At 43.0% G+C, this 17,043-nt stretch overlaps 1 protein-coding gene across 1 annotated transcript; it reads left to right on the top strand.

Annotated features, from left to right (window-relative positions):
- Window positions 1-412: 412 nt before the first annotated feature.
- GPR26 (G protein-coupled receptor 26) lies at window positions 413-14,974 on the top strand. The gene is made up of 3 exons (XM_009892730.1): window positions 413-1,080; window positions 7,022-7,135; window positions 14,743-14,974. Exons 1-3 carry the CDS (start codon window positions 413-415, stop codon window positions 14,972-14,974), a joined length of 1,014 nt encoding a protein of 337 aa, XP_009891032.1.
- The last annotated feature ends 2,069 nt before the right edge of the window (window positions 14,975-17,043 follow it).

The raw sequence follows: 17,043 nt of genomic DNA, 5'->3' as shown, positions 1-17,043 counted from the left end.
ACAGAAAGCAAGAGGGAAAGAGAGCACAATTCACTCGGTGAATTGCTTGCGAGCTTGGGGCTGATAATTAGGGATCTCAGAAGAGCAGTTTCTCAGAATAACCTGCTCTCCTTCGAATGGACCGAATGGAGACAGTGGTTCAGTCCTGCTGATATTTTTTAAGCCCTCCTCGCAGTTTGATGGGCATTCCCAGTGCTTTTGTGCACGTCTCGGAAAGCGTTGACGTGGAAAGGAGCAGCGAGGAGGGGGAGGTTGGAGAAAAAAAAACCCGCAGCTCTTCTAAAAATACAGAGGGCATGCAAGAGTGCGAGCAGGCTGGGGAGGAGGGCGAGGTGAGCGCGCCTCGCACCATGTTCCCCGGGTGCTGGCACGGCGCAGTTTCGGAGATGTCCCTCCTGTGACTGGACGCACCATGAACATCTGGGAGGTGATCCTGGCTTTCGTGGTGGTGGTGCTGATGCTCGTGGCCCTGCTGGCCAACGTGCTGGTGCTGATGTGCTTCCTGTACAGCGCCGACATCCGCAAGCAGGTCCCGGGATTGTTCATCCTCAACCTCACCTTCTGCAACCTGTTGATGACTGTTTCGAACATGCCCCTGACCTTGGCTGGGATCATTTACAAGAGTCAACCAGGAGGAGATGAGATCTGCCACATTGTGGGCTTCCTGGAGACTTTTCTCACCACGAACTCCATGTTGAGCATGGCAGCTTTGAGCATTGACAGGTGGATTGCTGTGGTCTTCCCTCTAAGTTATCACTCCAAAATGAGGTACAGAGATGCTGCGCTCATACTGAGCTACACGTGGTTACACTCGGTGTCGTTCCCGATAGTGGCAGCTTCTCTCTCCTGGGTGGGTTTCCATCACCTCTATGCCTCCTGCACCCTGTACAACAAGAGACCAGAGGATAGGACACAGTTTGTGATTTTCACTGGGGTCTTTCACACCCTCAGCTTCCTCCTCTCCCTTATAGTCCTGTGTTTCACATATCTAAAAGTGCTGAAGGTGGCACGGTTTCACTGTAAGCGGATTGACGTGATCACTATGCAGACCCTAGTGCTGCTTGTGGACATCCATCCCAGGTAAGGTGCCTGTGTGTTCAGGGAGGGAGACTATTCACCGCAGAGGAAAGCAGGAGGGGTTCAGTGTTATGTTAAACACGGGCTGTTCTGTATCACAGCAGGGGATGGGGATGGGGAGGGGGAGAAAACAAGCATCCTTCTTGCCAGTTTCTATTCTGCATGTTTCTTTTTACTTCTGTTTATTTTTTTCCAGTTGTAGCAGCAACTCTTTGTTTTTGTTATGCTTAAGGGCTTGTTTTGGGAGGGAGAGCAAAGAAACCGACAGTTTTGGCTGAGCATGCACTTCCCTTTGAGACAGTGATCAGATCACTGCCCTTTGTCTCAGAAGGTGGATTTAGCAGCTGATAGATTTGCATTTCTTGGCACTGCCAGCCCAAAACGTGTCCGGATGCCTGAGAGGGAGCAGGCTGAGGCTGCACATGTCCCTTCCCTCGGCGTCCAGAAGAGAAGCTCCTTCGCCCAGCGGTTTCCCTATGGCTGTGCTCTCTGTAACTTTATCTTTCCTGAAGGCAGAATTGAAAGGGAATAACATCTGCGAAATGCATACGCTTGAATGCCTATACTTAAATCTAAGCGCGAGAGAGTTCAGTAGCAATGTTAGTATGACAAGCAAAGGATGTAGGAAGTTCATTTCAAATGAGAGTCTTTAAGCAAGCCCCTTGTGCCTAGACACAAGAGAAGAAAAGTCTCTGGGGACTGGGAGGATAATGGACTTAAAGGCAAGCACCAACCGGGCATGAAGGCGTGCTGGGATGCTGTGCAAAAGAGTCATGTCAGGGATTATGCACGAACTATAAATCTTGTCTGAATAGGCTATGTCTGGATCTGGAAGGGATGCAGATTTGGCTGGAGGAGGGAGGGTGGGAGAGAGAGTTTTCCCTGGGTCGGTAAGGGGAGCAGAAAGGTAAAGCTGAAGGAGAGAAAGCCTTGCTGGATGGAAGCCCAAGGGCAGCGCTGGACGGGCAGTGATGCTGGTGAGGAGCTGGGGAGGGTGCCCGGTGCCTGGGGGAGGAGGAATTCAGTGTGTGCTGTGAGTATGTGGTGGCTCTGCCCACGAGAAGCAGAGAGGAGGAAGCGGAGAGGACCAAGAGAGGCATGGCTGGAAGGATGTGGGACAGAGCTGGTGAGAAGGGAGCAGCCGGACACGGCAGAGTGAAGCTGCGCAGAGCGGGGCAGGGTGGCTGGTGGATCAGCATGTCCTGGCCGAGGGCTGAGAGGGTCTGGCAAACCAGGGCGAATGGGGCTGAGACCCAGCTATGACTGGGACGGGGTGGCAGAGTCAACGAGCGAGCTCTGGAAAGGGGAGAAGAGAGGCACTGGTCACAGTGTGGAGAAAGAAATCAGCCCGGTTTGCTCCGAGGAACTAGTTTGGCTTAGGGTTTAGTGTGGCTGGAGCAGGGGGTTGGAAAAGGAAGAATCTGATGTATTTGCCTGGAAAAAAAAAAGGAGAAAATGGTTTGGCTGGGTAGGGCGACAGGGCGGCTGTGAAGGACGTGTGCGCGGCTTGGGAGGCAGTCGGAGGCTGGTCCTCGAGGTTCAGAACGTCTCTGTCAGAGACTGAAGGGAAGGCAAACATCTTTCAGAAAAACTCTGGCAGAGCAGGGAGGTGTCTGATACAGGGGGGAGAAGTCTGCCTGGGAGAGAGGAAAGCCGAGAGCAGTTGAAGTGGGCAGTCCCACGCCAGACATCCCACCTGACCCCCCCCCCTTCCCCTCGCTGTCCTTTGCTCTGCAAGCTGGAGGTGAACACCAGCTCGCTCCGTTTGGAGCCAGCCAGGAGCAGAGCCGCGGGACTGAAAGCACATGTGGCTGTCCTCAAAAAAAGGTCATATTTTGGGGATTCCTAAGCCTAAGGCAAATAAGTCTGACAGGATCAGGGCAGGACAGCACACTATTAGAGGAACAGAAACGTTTGCTCAAAATTCTCCACTTAAGCTGTTTGATCTGTCTTTTGACCAAGAATGCAGAGCAGAACTGCGGGCAAGTCCTGTTGCTGTTCTTGAGAAACACATGTATAAATCTTCCCTTATCCACCAAGTCACATAGAGGAAAAAACCCACCCTTCTGCCCTACGTGCTGTCTGGTTGCTAAACTGTGCCTCGACTGGTCTTTAGCTCCTGCACGCAGCGTGAGATGAGGTGGTTACTCCCAGGGCAGTGCCACAGACCTGCTGGGGCTATTTGAAATAGCAATTGTGATGCTTAATGCTCAAAGTATGCCTGGACTGCACAGCAAAGCTTAGAAAAAGGGCAAAAATCCCAACGGTATTTCTCCTCCTCTGCATTTTTTCTGCTCTAGGTTAATTTGAGGGTGTTCTTTCATTTTGTAATCATCTCAAGGAGGGGTGGATTCAGTGGAGCTGTGGGAACGAACCTCCTTTCTTCAGAGGAGACAGAGTTGTATAGGCACTTTGCTGTGAGCAACCTGTATTACTAACCATTATTTCTCTCTTGCATCAGGTTATTCTAATGCCTCTCTCTAAGAAAGGAGAGTTTTAACTTCTTTTCTAGACTACAGATATGGTGGCTGATTTCACCTATGGTGGTGCTGCCTTAACCAGTGACAGCTACCGCCGCTGGAAGGGTCAGACCTCCTGTGAGAGCTACACAAAGGCTGCAGGTCTCCTGGAGCAGTCAGTGACATTCATAAAGCTCTGACGTAACAAAGGCTTCATCTGAATTATATAAGTGGTATATATGCAGGCAATTTCAGTGTTTACTACAGTACCTAACAGGATAGACATGGATGCTGGGAGAAGGCACATGAGAGAACCAAGTTTGTAATCCCACCTTAGACTACCCTGACTTTTCTGGCTGTTCTCACGGTCTAGTTTCAACACTGAGAAATGTGTAGAGACAATTTTCTGCCTCCTATGACTCAGAATCCACCGCAAGGGGGTCTGGTGACAGGCATTGTGACAGATGGCTTTATTACCTGTGACTTGGGAAGACACGAGTGATCTTCTGAAGATCATTCAAGATGAGTACAAAGGAAACCTCTAAATACCACACAAAATCGTGTGAATGTTTGAGGCACATGTCCTTTCAAGTTAGCTTAGGCATTTTTACTGGATACTGCTTTTTCTTGACTTTGTTCTTAAGACCAAGGTATCTTAGGTATTGTGTGGTGTATTGTGAGAGGGCAAGACTTCACTTTAGTGCTTAACCCATGTGTTTCTTCACCCAGATTATCTAGACTATCTTTTTGGTGTATCCAGCTTTACAGATCTTAAGGTCCAGTATCTCATGAACTTTGTTTAAAATACCAAACCTTCAAAGGGATATGTCTCAGATTTTCCAGGATATTAAAATCTTTAAATGAAAGCTTAGTCAATAATCCAGTTCTATTACTAGTGTCACTGCTGGAACTTGCATATATGTTCTTATCTTAATGCATGAAAGTGTGTGCAGAAGCAAAATACCCATCTGTGTACATTGTCTATACGAAGAATGAGATAAAATACCTTCCTCTGTGAAGTGGTATTTATTAGCTACATCGGGAAAGGCTGTAAAAAAGAAATTGGTGAAGTCTATCTGGGCTTTCCAAGTCATGTGTGAGTTCTGAGAGTCAAAGACAGCCCTGTACGTGCCAATAGGGAAAAGATATAGTTGGGGAAAGTGTTAGGGACAAAAAATACACCACACACTACACCCTAACAACACCCTAATTGAACCTACTTTGGAGATTTCTTTTCTTACATTGCTGTGTGCCTGGGATAAATAAATTTAATAACACAGGTCTTAAGCAAAGCAGTTGAACCTCTAAGCTGATCTGTCTGCACCTAAAAATATTCCAAGTTCTCCAGCTCTTGGGGAACTGAAAGCATATAGGTTCCCTTGAAAAGGTGGAGTTTTTTTTTTTCCTTCTCAGCTGTCATTTCTCGCTGCAAATAACTCAGACACAGAACATGTAACACATTTAAATGTGTTTTCATTCTACTTAGGCATATTATTTAAGAGAGAGATGATTTGTTATTTCAAGCAGAAGAACCTTTTCCTCTAGTATGTTGTTCGTTTTCCCATCATGGTACCCGCTCTGGGGGCTGGCAGTGTAAGACCATATCAAAAACAGATCAAAGGAAAGAGGCTTTCGTTAACACAATGAAAAGGTAACATAAAAACTCACTGCCACAGAGATCACTGAAGTGCGCTGAGATCCTCAATGTATCCTCAGATAGCACGTGTTTAGATGATGATCAAACATTTGCAGTTACAGCAAACAACGTAAGGGTATAGCCACAAACCTCACAGCTATTAACATATGTGAACGTGGAACCTGACAGTGAGTCATCAATTACAAATTTACTGTAAAAACAGAGAGACCAATGCCAAGCAGTTACAAAATGCAGCACATGGGCCAGACCATTTGGTTTGCCTGAGACAAGTGATTGCTTTACCACGACTTGTGCAATGAATCAACACGGAGCAGTGCTGCTATGTGCGTAGAGAGGGTTTGCAGGACTGCAGTCTGGCTTTGGTTTTGCTCTTTCCCAAAGGGACTAGTTCGGGCAGAGATGGCCATGGTCTTCTGGGAGCTACAACAAGTGCTGCCCATCCAACCTGCCTGCCTGCAGAAGACAGTAACTCATCCAGTTCCCTCAAAATGCTCAACCAGTGCAGGACTTACACAAACAAGTAGAGAATCACAGGATTGTAGAATAGTCTGGGTTGGAAGGGACCTTTAAAGTCCGTCTAGGCCAACCCCCCTGCCATGAGCAGGGACATCTTCAACTAGACCAGGTTGCTCAGAGCCCCGTCCAACCTGACCTTGAATGTTTCCAGGGATGGGGCATCTGCCACCTCTCTGGGCAACCTGGGCCAGGGTTTCACCACCCTCAGCGTAAAAAATTTCTTCCTTATATCTAGTCTGAATCTACCTTCTTTCAGATTAAAGCCATTCCCCCCTGTCCTATTGCAACAGGCCCTGCTCAAAAGTTTGTCCCCATCTTTCTTACAGGCCCCCTTTAAGTACTAAAAGGCTGAATAAGGTCTCCTCGGAGAAGGAGTATGGTTTCTCATATTATCACTCTTTTGACAAGATAATGTGCTGATTTCAAAGGGGACTTCCTGCAGTGGCAGCATGGTCTCAGCCCCGTGCTCCCATCACCTTGCTGGAACACCAAGGGTCTTAACAACTCTCTGGTGGCCTGGCGAGACAACCATCAGGAAACTCAAAGGAGAAGCTCTTGTCCTAAAATGCCACAGGTAGGAAAAAAAAACAGAGTGTGATTAATATGCTTCTGTTTAGTTGGGAACAAGGCTGGTTTGAGGTGAGGATGCAGAACATCACAGCGCTGTGGGTTTGTTATGCAGTTCCCGGCTTTGCAGAGCATTTGTCACGGCGGCCGTACAGAGCTGCACAGGCTGCCCAAAGATTTATGGCCACACAGTTCACATCTATGGGATGCAGTGGTTGCTTCAACGTTGGAATGAATATTCAGAGCATTTTTTTCCCCCCAATATGATTTTATTGTGTTTTATTCCTGGGAAGGTTCTCCTATCTAAGCTAGTGGTGTTAAATATTGCTTTTTCTAGGGAATTACCATGCTGCCTACCCCACTCTGCATATTTTCCAAATCTCTGAATATCACAAGGCAAACTCTGGCCTGCAAATATAGCTTACAGTAATTCAAAAAGGAGCTGCAACTGAACTCAAGGTTGAATTCCACCAATTTGACTATATATAAGTAGATATAATGGGGAGTGTGTGTATATAAATATATAAACGTGTGTTTCTCAGTAATTGTTTTTGGAGGGTGAGATGATCATACAATGCATTAATACTTGGTATTGTCCCATACAAATGCAATGCCCCTGCTATTGGCTTATGTGAATACAGCATTTAAGGGAACGATCGATTTTCATCACTCCATAAGTAAAGCCATTAAAATCTGCTACCTGATATTATGATTCATGTTCTTGTTTGTGTTGAATGTCACACAGCGTAAGAGAGCGTTGTCTAGAAGAACAAAAGAGACGGAGGCAGCGAGCAACAAAGAAAATAAGTACCTTTATTGGCACTTTTATACTTTGTTTTGCACCTTATGTAATTACAAGGTAAGTGCGATCCTACATACTGGAAAAGACTACTGAGATGTACTCGTAACTCGGAGAAGTAGGGCATGCTGAACCAGAAAATGATTCAAGTCTCCTGTGAAAATTTCGTGCACTGTTTCCACTCCTATGACAGAGATATTGCATCTTCCGAGCTAACAAAGCTGTGGAAAATGTGACAGCACTTACCTGATACAACCCTGGTGCCGCCTGTGGGCCAGACTCTGCTCAGTCAGCCCAGTCGATGCGTTGGTGGCATGAGAGGGATTTAGGAAGTCAGTCCACAAGATTTTGCAGAATTTTTTCGGGTCAAGTAGTCACCTACTCCTCAGATTGCCTCCCCGGTTCAGGGGGTGATGTGTTGGGCAAGACACTTGGCTGAATAGGTCAGACTGTAAAAATCTGGTCAACAAGATCCCACTGAGGTGAGAAAATGGTCCACAGACTTAAAGAGAGTTTTGTCTGACTGAGTAGAGTTTATTAGTCATAAACATCAAATTTGAAAGCTGTTCTGGCTCATAGCTAAAAAAAATTCCAGTGATTTATGGTCAGATGTCTGTCTGTCTACCAGCTTATCTTTGGAAATAGCTCCTGTGGGAAACACAAAATTACTCCTATAAAACATAAAGTACTAGAAAGTGAGTATATCCAGAAAAGTGTTATCTCATCGTTGAAGGAAATTTACAACTTGCATTCCTTATTAAAAGACTCTGGAAAAACTGAAATGCTGCTGTGTAGAACAGAGAATGGAAAAAAAATATTTTTAAAGTATATCTCCTATTCCAGTACTATCAAATAGAAATTATTAGGGCTGACCTCAGTCAAACTCAGATCCATCATAAAAAAATAATCGAAAAAGCTGAATTAAGACTCAATATAAGTAGGCAAGTAGCCAACCCCAAGTTTCTCCAATTCAGTATAATATCCTGGATTTCTATTTCTAACCAAGCAATTTCCAAGAAGGTCTTGTAGTCTCTTGGTAAAAATGGAAACCCGCATGTCACATTGATTTTATGTTCATGATAATAACAGCCAATTGATTTATGCTGTTTATTTGTAACAATGTTGCAAATACATTTGTAACAGCGTCACTAGATTTACCTTCACTTTCACTTAGTAGCTGCAAGAAGACACTCCATGCCACACAGTCTGAAAGGGTATGAAAGGGTTTATAATTATGGACATTTAGCCTTAGTTCTCAGGCTATAAAATATTAAAGTATTTGACTTACTGCAAATGGTTAATTTTCATTTTATGTTGGGTCTCTGAACTCAATGAAAATTGCCGCAATCACAGAATAGCTTGCGGCTCCATCCTGAGAGATGCCAAGTGCTCTAACCGGGACTGGCAGAAGTATTTCTGTGTTCCTCCATAGACAGCTCAGCCTAGCATTCAGGCACCACCTCCCCACCTCCTCTTAACTCTGTGGCATCCTAATTTGTGTCCCAGTAACCTTAAGATACAGAAGAGGGGTTAGAAAGATCCCAAGCCTCCTCACTTTAGTCCACACAAGGATCACTCAAATGTTCCCCTGAGTCTTCCGTCTGCTGAGGACCAACAGCTTCACCACAGAGAGTGACTACAAGAAGAGTCAAGATGTAGGGTCATAGAATCATAGAATGGTTTAGGTTGGAAGGGACCTTGAAGATCATCGAGTTTCAACCCCCCTGCCACAGGCAGGGACACCTCCCTCTAGACCAGGTTGCCCAAGGCCACGTCCAGCCTGGCCTTGAACATCTCCAGGGATGGGGCCTCAACAACTTCTCTGGGCAAACTGGGCCAGTGCCTCACCAGGGTCCTGTCTGCATGAAGGGTTGTGCACCGGTCAGGGGTGCCTGGTGGGATAAAGGCTATCACTTTCCTGGCATTTTCAATTGTGACATGTCTCGGGGGATAGCTGCACAACAGACGACAGGGAACTCCCTCTTTAGCTACTTGAGGGACCTCACTGGACACAGCGCCGCTCGGAGGGGTACACAAGGACGTGCATTGCTGTGCTTCCCTGTGCCTCCCATGTATGACTCAGGTTGTTGAAGTCAAGGGGATTAGGACACTTTTGAGCTTAATTATGTAAGCAATTATTATTATCTGGACTATGTCCTGTGCTTTGCGTTCACAAGATAGAGGCAATCAATCACGGTTCAAGGCAGCGAGCAGAAGACAGCCAATGAAGCGTGCTGCTCAGCCTCTCATTTGGACAGCCAGCTCTAATCAGCAATAGGTTTAAATTAAACATGCTTTTAAGTACTTCATGAATTGAGGCCTGAAACCAGCAAAACACAAGGTTTTACTATAACAACATCTTTCTGCTTCTGCACCAAAACCAAATAAGCGTCTCTAGCAATTGCATGAACCAGTGAAAGAGTTGTGCTTATAATCCCAGCCAGATAAACTCTTTCCTGGGCAAGCCAGAGTTTTTTAGATTATATTAAGGTAAAAATCAGATTAGGCACCTCTTCTATCAAGAAAACACCTTTCTAATTAGTTCAGTGGCTGACCTTAAGTAATATATCAGCAGAATCTGATTCTTCTTGATTCAGTTTCCAGTGTACCAGTATGACAGATGTAATACCTCACATTATATATTTCTAGGCATAGCTTCTTTCTTGGTTTGTAAAAATTCTATTAGTACACACCTCTTCTTTTGCTATATTTATCATTAAGCAATTAAATAACACTGTTCAAAACCTATTTTCTCCCAGGAGCTTTTTCCTAATAAAATAAGTCATACCAATTTCTAATATTCATTTCCAACTCCAGGCATTTCACGCTGAAATGCAGAACTTGGCTCATGTAAGTTAATAAGTGCTCTCAATGTGTGAGGAAATTGGCCTTAAATTAAAAATCCTAAAGTAATACCAGAAAGAAGTTCATAGCCCCAAGCCCTCAGGTTACAGAGGAGGATCGTGGAACAGGCAGAAGATGATTAAAACTTTCTTGTATCATCTCTGGGGGACAAGGGGTAAACAAACTGTGTTTTTAAACTGGTTCCCTGCCCTCTGCATGCAGATCCTTCTCGGGTAGACAAGAAAGTTCAGAATTCCTCTGCAAGCTATGTTTTTGCCTGCCTGTGCGTACAAATGCACGATTTTCCTATGCAATCTTAGGTTGATATATTGGAAGACAGTGGCCTTCTAGTCTTCCTCAAAAGCCTCAGCTGTTGTGAGGTAGAGATATTGTCCTCCTACATAGAAAAACCTTTCGGTAGAAGCTGGACAGTGCTGCTTGCTGTCCTTGTATCTCTATGCTGACAGGTGGTTTCTGCAGCTCTGGGGAACAGAAACGGCTAAAAGCAATGGTTTGCAAGATTTCCTACAAGAGATGCGCAAGATTAGCTACGAGAGTCCAAAAGTCTGCTCCCTTAGAGAAGCTGGCCAGCTGTAATACATGCACCACTCCAGAGGCAAAACTGGCTAAGGGGAAATCAGCCAATGATGACTGTGATGCCATTGTGGTGTTGAGAAGCAATTATTAAAATAGGGCTTTTTCTCTGGCAAGACAGAATACAAAAGATTCAGCCTACAGAGCAATAAGGTGAAAATAAAGGAAAATCAACACCAAGATAAAAATTCACGGTCAGCTTATTCATATCATTAACACAAAAAAACCAACTAAGATATAATTCTGATGCTATGGGACTTGTGCAGGGAAAAAAATAAATCAGTTAGACACAAACAGAAATGTTAGGAATGCAGGCTTGAAGAGCTGGTCCAAAATCTTGGGAAAGGACCGAATTTCTTCTTGTGAGAACTTCATCATCTACCAACTCCAAAGTGCAGTGCCAGCTCTGTTTCCCTCCTGAACAAGAAGACATTTTAGCTTGCTTGAGGCTCTGGTCTATTCAGAGTTTTCTCCATAACTCAGCTGTTTTCAGATTTAAGCAATGTACAGCAGATACATTGCCGTTGTAGTAACCTCCCGGCGGGTTGCACACATGTTCAGTAAAATGTTTTACTGTAGTGAATAACTGTACATGTATATAAAGGGTTTTCGGTGTGCGTTATCTGCATAAGAGATCAAGGTCTTAATCTTCAACACAGCATTCTCATCTGTTTACTGAAAGTGAAAGAAAATAATTGGACAGCCACATGGCATGGCACACTACAGAATTGTAAATTTCTAAAAATATTAACAAAGTATCACAGCAAAACAGCTTATAACTTTGAAATAAAAAGGTGCTGAAGACCAGACAGTAGAATAGTGGCTTATGAAAGCAAGACAGGGAATTAGGTAGCTGAGAATTTAATTTACAGGTAGCACTGAAATATTAATGCTCCTTCACTGAAAATGTCTTCTTTTTGGCTGAAACGTTTCAGGAAAATTGAAGCTATGCATATAATTTCCCTCATAAATGAGAAAAAAAACCCTCTTTCAAAGGCAATAAAGTATGTGATATGCCTTGAAAGACTGACATTTAATTGTTTGTACACAAAAAGGAATTGCATAGCTTGGGGTTTGTCTGCATTTCCGTGTTTGCTGCTTGATATCTGCAAATATAACTCACTATAAAAGAATAATACACAAGAATGCAAAGTGTGTAAATATCAAGGACACTTAAGGAACATAATCAAAGAAAATATTTAAAGTTCTGGTGATAAAAGTGTAGGGGTTTTAGCTGATCTGTTATTGAAGGTAAAATTAGCAAGTCTAGGCTTGCAACCCTGATGTGTCTATTTTATACGTTTTAAATGGAGATTGTTAGCATTGTGCAAAACTGATTGACAGAGACTTGGACACAAATTTGTTATATTTTGGTGATTCAAGGCATCTGCTGGACTTAAACATAATCAAGTTCACATCTGTAAAGCATTCAGTAAAAGTAAATCAACCAGATGAGATTTAACATGACAAAATTCAAAATGCAAGGAAGCCATCAAATACGTGAAGTGGAGAATAACAATAAGGATGGCTCACGGTAGATTACAAAGTAAATATGACTCAGTAGATGATTAATTTCCAAATAGTCAATTCTCATTTTAGAGCATATTAACGTGGGTGTCATAAGCTACATTTTATTAAACAAGAGAGACTGCACCAGATGAGACCCCCCGGCAGCTTGAGTAGATGATAATTATGTCTGAGTTTTGATCCTACTTTGTAAGGAAGATATCAACCAGGAGTTACAAGAAGACGCTGAAAGAACAACATTTGTTTAGTCGATATGAAAGGCGAGAGAAATGGGACAGATGGCGGTTCTTTGGTATCTCAAAGTTGCTTACAGCGATCAGCTGAGCCAAGCGGCACCAGTGGAGGGACAAGAGCAATTCCCAAGTATTTTCATGTAACGTAGCCCAGTCACATCAAACGTTTCACACATCTGTGAGCCCAAAGAGCGTTTTGGCATCCCCTAAAAGCATCATTGTAAAGGTGTGCATCGCTTCCAATGGAAGTGATACACAAAGTGATCAAATTGCCAGCACAAGGCACACACAGCTATGCTCAGAATTGGAATTACCAATATCGTGACAGTGGCTAAAGCCCCAGCACTGGCTGCAGACCTGTGCCGCTAAGGCCAACACTCTTACCTAGGAAGAGACAGAGCTTTTCCCATGGAGTTTGCAGTCTGGGCAAACCAGAACAGAGAAGACAGAAGCTCGTAGTCAGTGGTGTAGCAAATTAAGGTTCCTCAGTCCCACTTTTGTACTCAAATGACTGGACCATGCCATCTGCCAGCGCTATTTTAAACACCACAATGTATAGAAAGTTCACAGAATGAGAATAAAATGACTGAGGAAAAAAAATCCTCATCTCTAAACAGTTTGAAGTACCAACGCTATTGTCATTGCTGCTGCAGGAACCACGCTTCAGAATGCTCCTTGGAAATGGTGCTTTGTCTGAAGAAACATTCGCAATTGAAGTGTTTTCCAGGCAGGTTTAAGAGCACCTGCTGCTGAAGACAGTTTCAGCAAAGATCATACTTGCCATTGCACTGTGGGGCTCTCTCACAGCACACACAGCTGTTCCTCCTCTAGAAAAATCAGTAGTTTCTCAACAGCTGCACAGACAGATTGGACAGAACCGCCCTTCAGTGTTGCTCAAAGACATCGGGAAAGAGAACTTCATGGAGTTATCAATATGTCACTGTCAAAAATACTCTAAATCTCAGTACAAGTGAACTATCTGTGCTAGTGTAGGTATGAGGAGTACATAAAACTCTTCCCTCCCCATATAAGTTAAAAGTTTTGCCTTGCTAAATTTGTTGCAAATGGATATGTTTGGCCTTTAAACTGGCCAGTTTTTAAAGTCAAGATATATTATACCATCTCTCAGTGATGATTTTTCCTTCTTTATGTACTTCTACTATGACCCAGACAAACTGTCTAAAGTTGTCGAACTCTCTAGGAGCTGGACTGGCTACGAACGCCTGATAGCACCAGTGAGGTGCTTTCTCAGATACTCCAGAGGGAACCTGGAACCATGAGTTCAGGCCAGATGTTGGATTTTTAGGTAGCTAATGGTGGGGGACTATGAGTCCCATGGGACCAAGCAATGACAATGTGTCTCAATTTCAAGCTTTAGTGCTCAAAGTATGGTTTTGCATCAATACTTAGAAAATTAAATTAGGCTATGCAGAAATAATTTTTTATCATACTTGTGGTTAAGTTTACCATCATGATGGATTCAATGGTGACAATAAGTATGAAAGTCAATAGGTAACATACCTGGGAAGATTATACTTCCTTCCTCTTTAGAGTTATATTAAGTCTGTGATGAACTTCAGCTGCCAGAAACATGATCGTATGACACACACTACTAGAAAAATGGACACAACAAAAGCACTAAGTGAAGAGAAAAAATGAAGTGAAATATCAAATGAGAAACTTTACTTTCTAACAAGAGATCTTACTGGGACTGAAAACCCTAGCGCAATCAGAGAAAGTAACATACATTGTCTGTATGGACAAGTTTTGGCACAGAGACTAGAAGTTTCATGGTTGAGGATAGGTTACATAGGAAATGATTTTATGAGTAGATGCTGCATGATATATTTCATCAGCCGTAAACTTTCTGGGAAGTGTTGACCTTCTTACCTCAGAGTATTTAGGATCCCAAACAGGGCGTTCACTAGATAGAAAAAATAAGGCTAGAGAGGGGGATGCCCTTTTGAGTATCTTGATGGCCTGAGTAAGCCAGGTGGGTTCAAAACTTAGGTCTACATTAGAGGTTTGGAGTCGGTTTTTCATCTCCAAAAGGTGTATTCCAATAACAAATAAATAGGCTCTTCTGAAGACTGCCTCATATCCTGCTGGAGCTATTCCATTTTGCACTAAACTCTTCCACATTTGTTGAGACAAAACATCCAATGTCCACTTCCAGCTTCAGTAAATGTACAGAGTTAAGGATGCCTTGAAGTTTGGAGGTCGGGACATTCTGATAGGATCTGTGTAGTCCTATCCTTGGGAAACAGACCTCAAGTTTACTTTTGCATTCTTAGAAATGTATAAGGGGAGCACTACATTCACATTTATGAGTATGGTTTTCTTTTCTTTTGTTTTCTTGCAATTGCCAGGGAATAAATTGGAGTTTTGAGGGGGTCACTGGCTTACAGTTGTGCTGTTACTCTGTGGTTTTAATATGAATATTCACTCTCAACCTTCTTCTTTCCACAGACTTGTTGAATTGTCCTCTGTAGTCCACATCAATTCCCACTGGGGAATAATTTCCAAGTGCTTAGCTTACAGCAAAGTTGTTTCAGACCCTTTCGTGTATTCTTTGCTACGGCATCAGTACAGGAAGACATGGAAGGACATCATAAACAAGATCCTCAAAAGAAGCTCCATCAATTCCTCTGCCCTCACGAGCGAATCGCACAATCAGAATATATTGCAGCTGAACGAATGAGGAGCCTGGTATGGGACCTACAAGACACATAAAAAAATATATGGGAAGCAAAAGTAACTGGCCTATCCCTAGTAGCTATCCTCAGCTGTCAAGGTTTTGGGAGGCAGTCGCGGGCAGGTTGTAGCCCAGCCCATGTCCCTCCAGTAGCCCATGTACCACCTAAGGGAGGCAGGCTGCTTTGTACCTCCTGCCTCCCAGTAAAAGAATACTATTGATATGTGGTCCTGCAGGCTTCAAAAATACAAATCTCCCATTGATTTCCATCAGCAATCACATATACATATAGGGTAAAAAGCTAGTCCTCAGCGGAAGGACACATGAAAGTAATGGGAGCAAGTGGGTGACATTATAAGATTATTCTAAAGAGCTGCACAGGGATATTTGTGCAATACTTTTCACTGGCTGCAGGTGAGGCTCCCTCTGATGGAGCTGCCACCTCAACCTAATTGCTTGAGTAGGTCCCGTATAGAAAAAGTCTTAATAGGAAAAGCTTAATAAAAAAATCCTTACCTAGATACTCATACAGTGCCCAAAATAGCTTTCAACTTCTTCTGACACATATTTTTTGAACAATCCCGTAGAAGTGAATGAAGAGAAATATCACTTCTGAAGTATACTGCAGGCTGGATCCAGACAGATTTTCTCTAAGTTTTCTAAGTAACTTCCACAGAATCCCATTAGTTTTCTCTCCATTAAATTTCAGAAAAGTAAAAATGATAGACAGGATGGAAAGGTCAGGATGCCTCCTGCTTACCTTCCAGGATACCTGAGCTATAAAGGCATGGATTCTGCCCAAAGTTGCAGAACTGGGCCCTGTGCCAAGGCAAAGGAGAGAAAAAAAAAAAGGAAAAAAAAAAGAATTAATCCTTTTCTGAAATGTTATTAATCATATTTTTTTCATGCAGATATATTATTTAAAGGAAAAATGAGTCCAAAGCTGAGTTTAAAAGCACCATTTCCAAAGCAAGTGGAGCAAAAGATAATAGACCTCTGCTCCACCGTGAAAGTACAACCAATAATCTAAATCCACATCCAAACATGCAAATCTCAGGAGGTTTCAATATAGATCTTTATAGCAGTAGATTGTAGCTCTGCATAGTAGTTGTTAACATTTACCATGCATTCAGTTCAGCCTGCAGCTAACGCAGGCCTAAATACCAATCAAATTTTCAGAACCAGGACAATCCTACATGCCACATTTCCTCAGACACTGTCACAGTATCTTAATTTTTGTAAAAAATATTTAGTTCATTGTATGCACAACTGCATCTGGTAGATAGCTTCACAATGGTCATGTAGACACACGATGCTGAAGCCACCCTCCAGTGACTCGTGAAGAATTACTTTCCTTGGTAATTTTCAGTGAAAAGAGTATGAAATGACAGAGTTTTTCAAGTGTTTTCTTATGTATTAAGATGTAGAATATCAAAAGCAATAACTAATCAGTTGTCATTTCTGTTGTTATGATTTTTAGGAATAATTTATTTCTAAACAAACTTGCATTAACAAACGGTGTCATCCTCATAAAGCCTTACAATTGTTTTCAAACTATTGATTTCAAATACATCACATTCATACTTTGATTGGCAAAGGAAGTACTACCAATTCTGACCTTAATTCTGAGCACATTATTCTCCAGTGAGTGACTTAAAGTCCATAAGGCAACAGCAAGTTAACATCAGAAATTAAATTAATTTTTGCTGGGTAGATGAGGAAAGCTTCTATCCAGTGGCCATAAAGTATAAAGTTTCTCTTGGGATGTTTAATGGCAAATACATGCCCAGATTTTGAATAGTCTTAGTTCATTAGGCTTCATGCATAATAACAGCTGATGTAGCCAGCTGTATTACCACCTATCCTTGCTCATATTCTGACTGTTAACGCCATAGTGAGAAAATAAGGCCCCAAGTACTAAAAATGTGGGGATTACTTTTTCGTTACCATCTCCTGCGTCTGCCAAGCGAAGGGCACCATTTGGTGCCTACAGCTCTGCAGCATCCCTGACAGCAAAGGTCAACGAGCAAAATTAGTATATTCCCTACCACTTAGGCGAAATGATCAGTATCAGT

The sequence above is a fragment of the Charadrius vociferus genome, unplaced genomic scaffold (assembly GCF_000708025.1).
Source record: "Charadrius vociferus isolate BGI_N301 unplaced genomic scaffold, ASM70802v2 scaffold38, whole genome shotgun sequence".
Taxonomy (NCBI): domain Eukaryota; kingdom Metazoa; phylum Chordata; class Aves; order Charadriiformes; family Charadriidae; genus Charadrius; species Charadrius vociferus.
The sequence above is the reverse complement of the archived record's forward strand: the minus strand, read 5'-3'. Positions and strand labels throughout refer to the sequence as shown.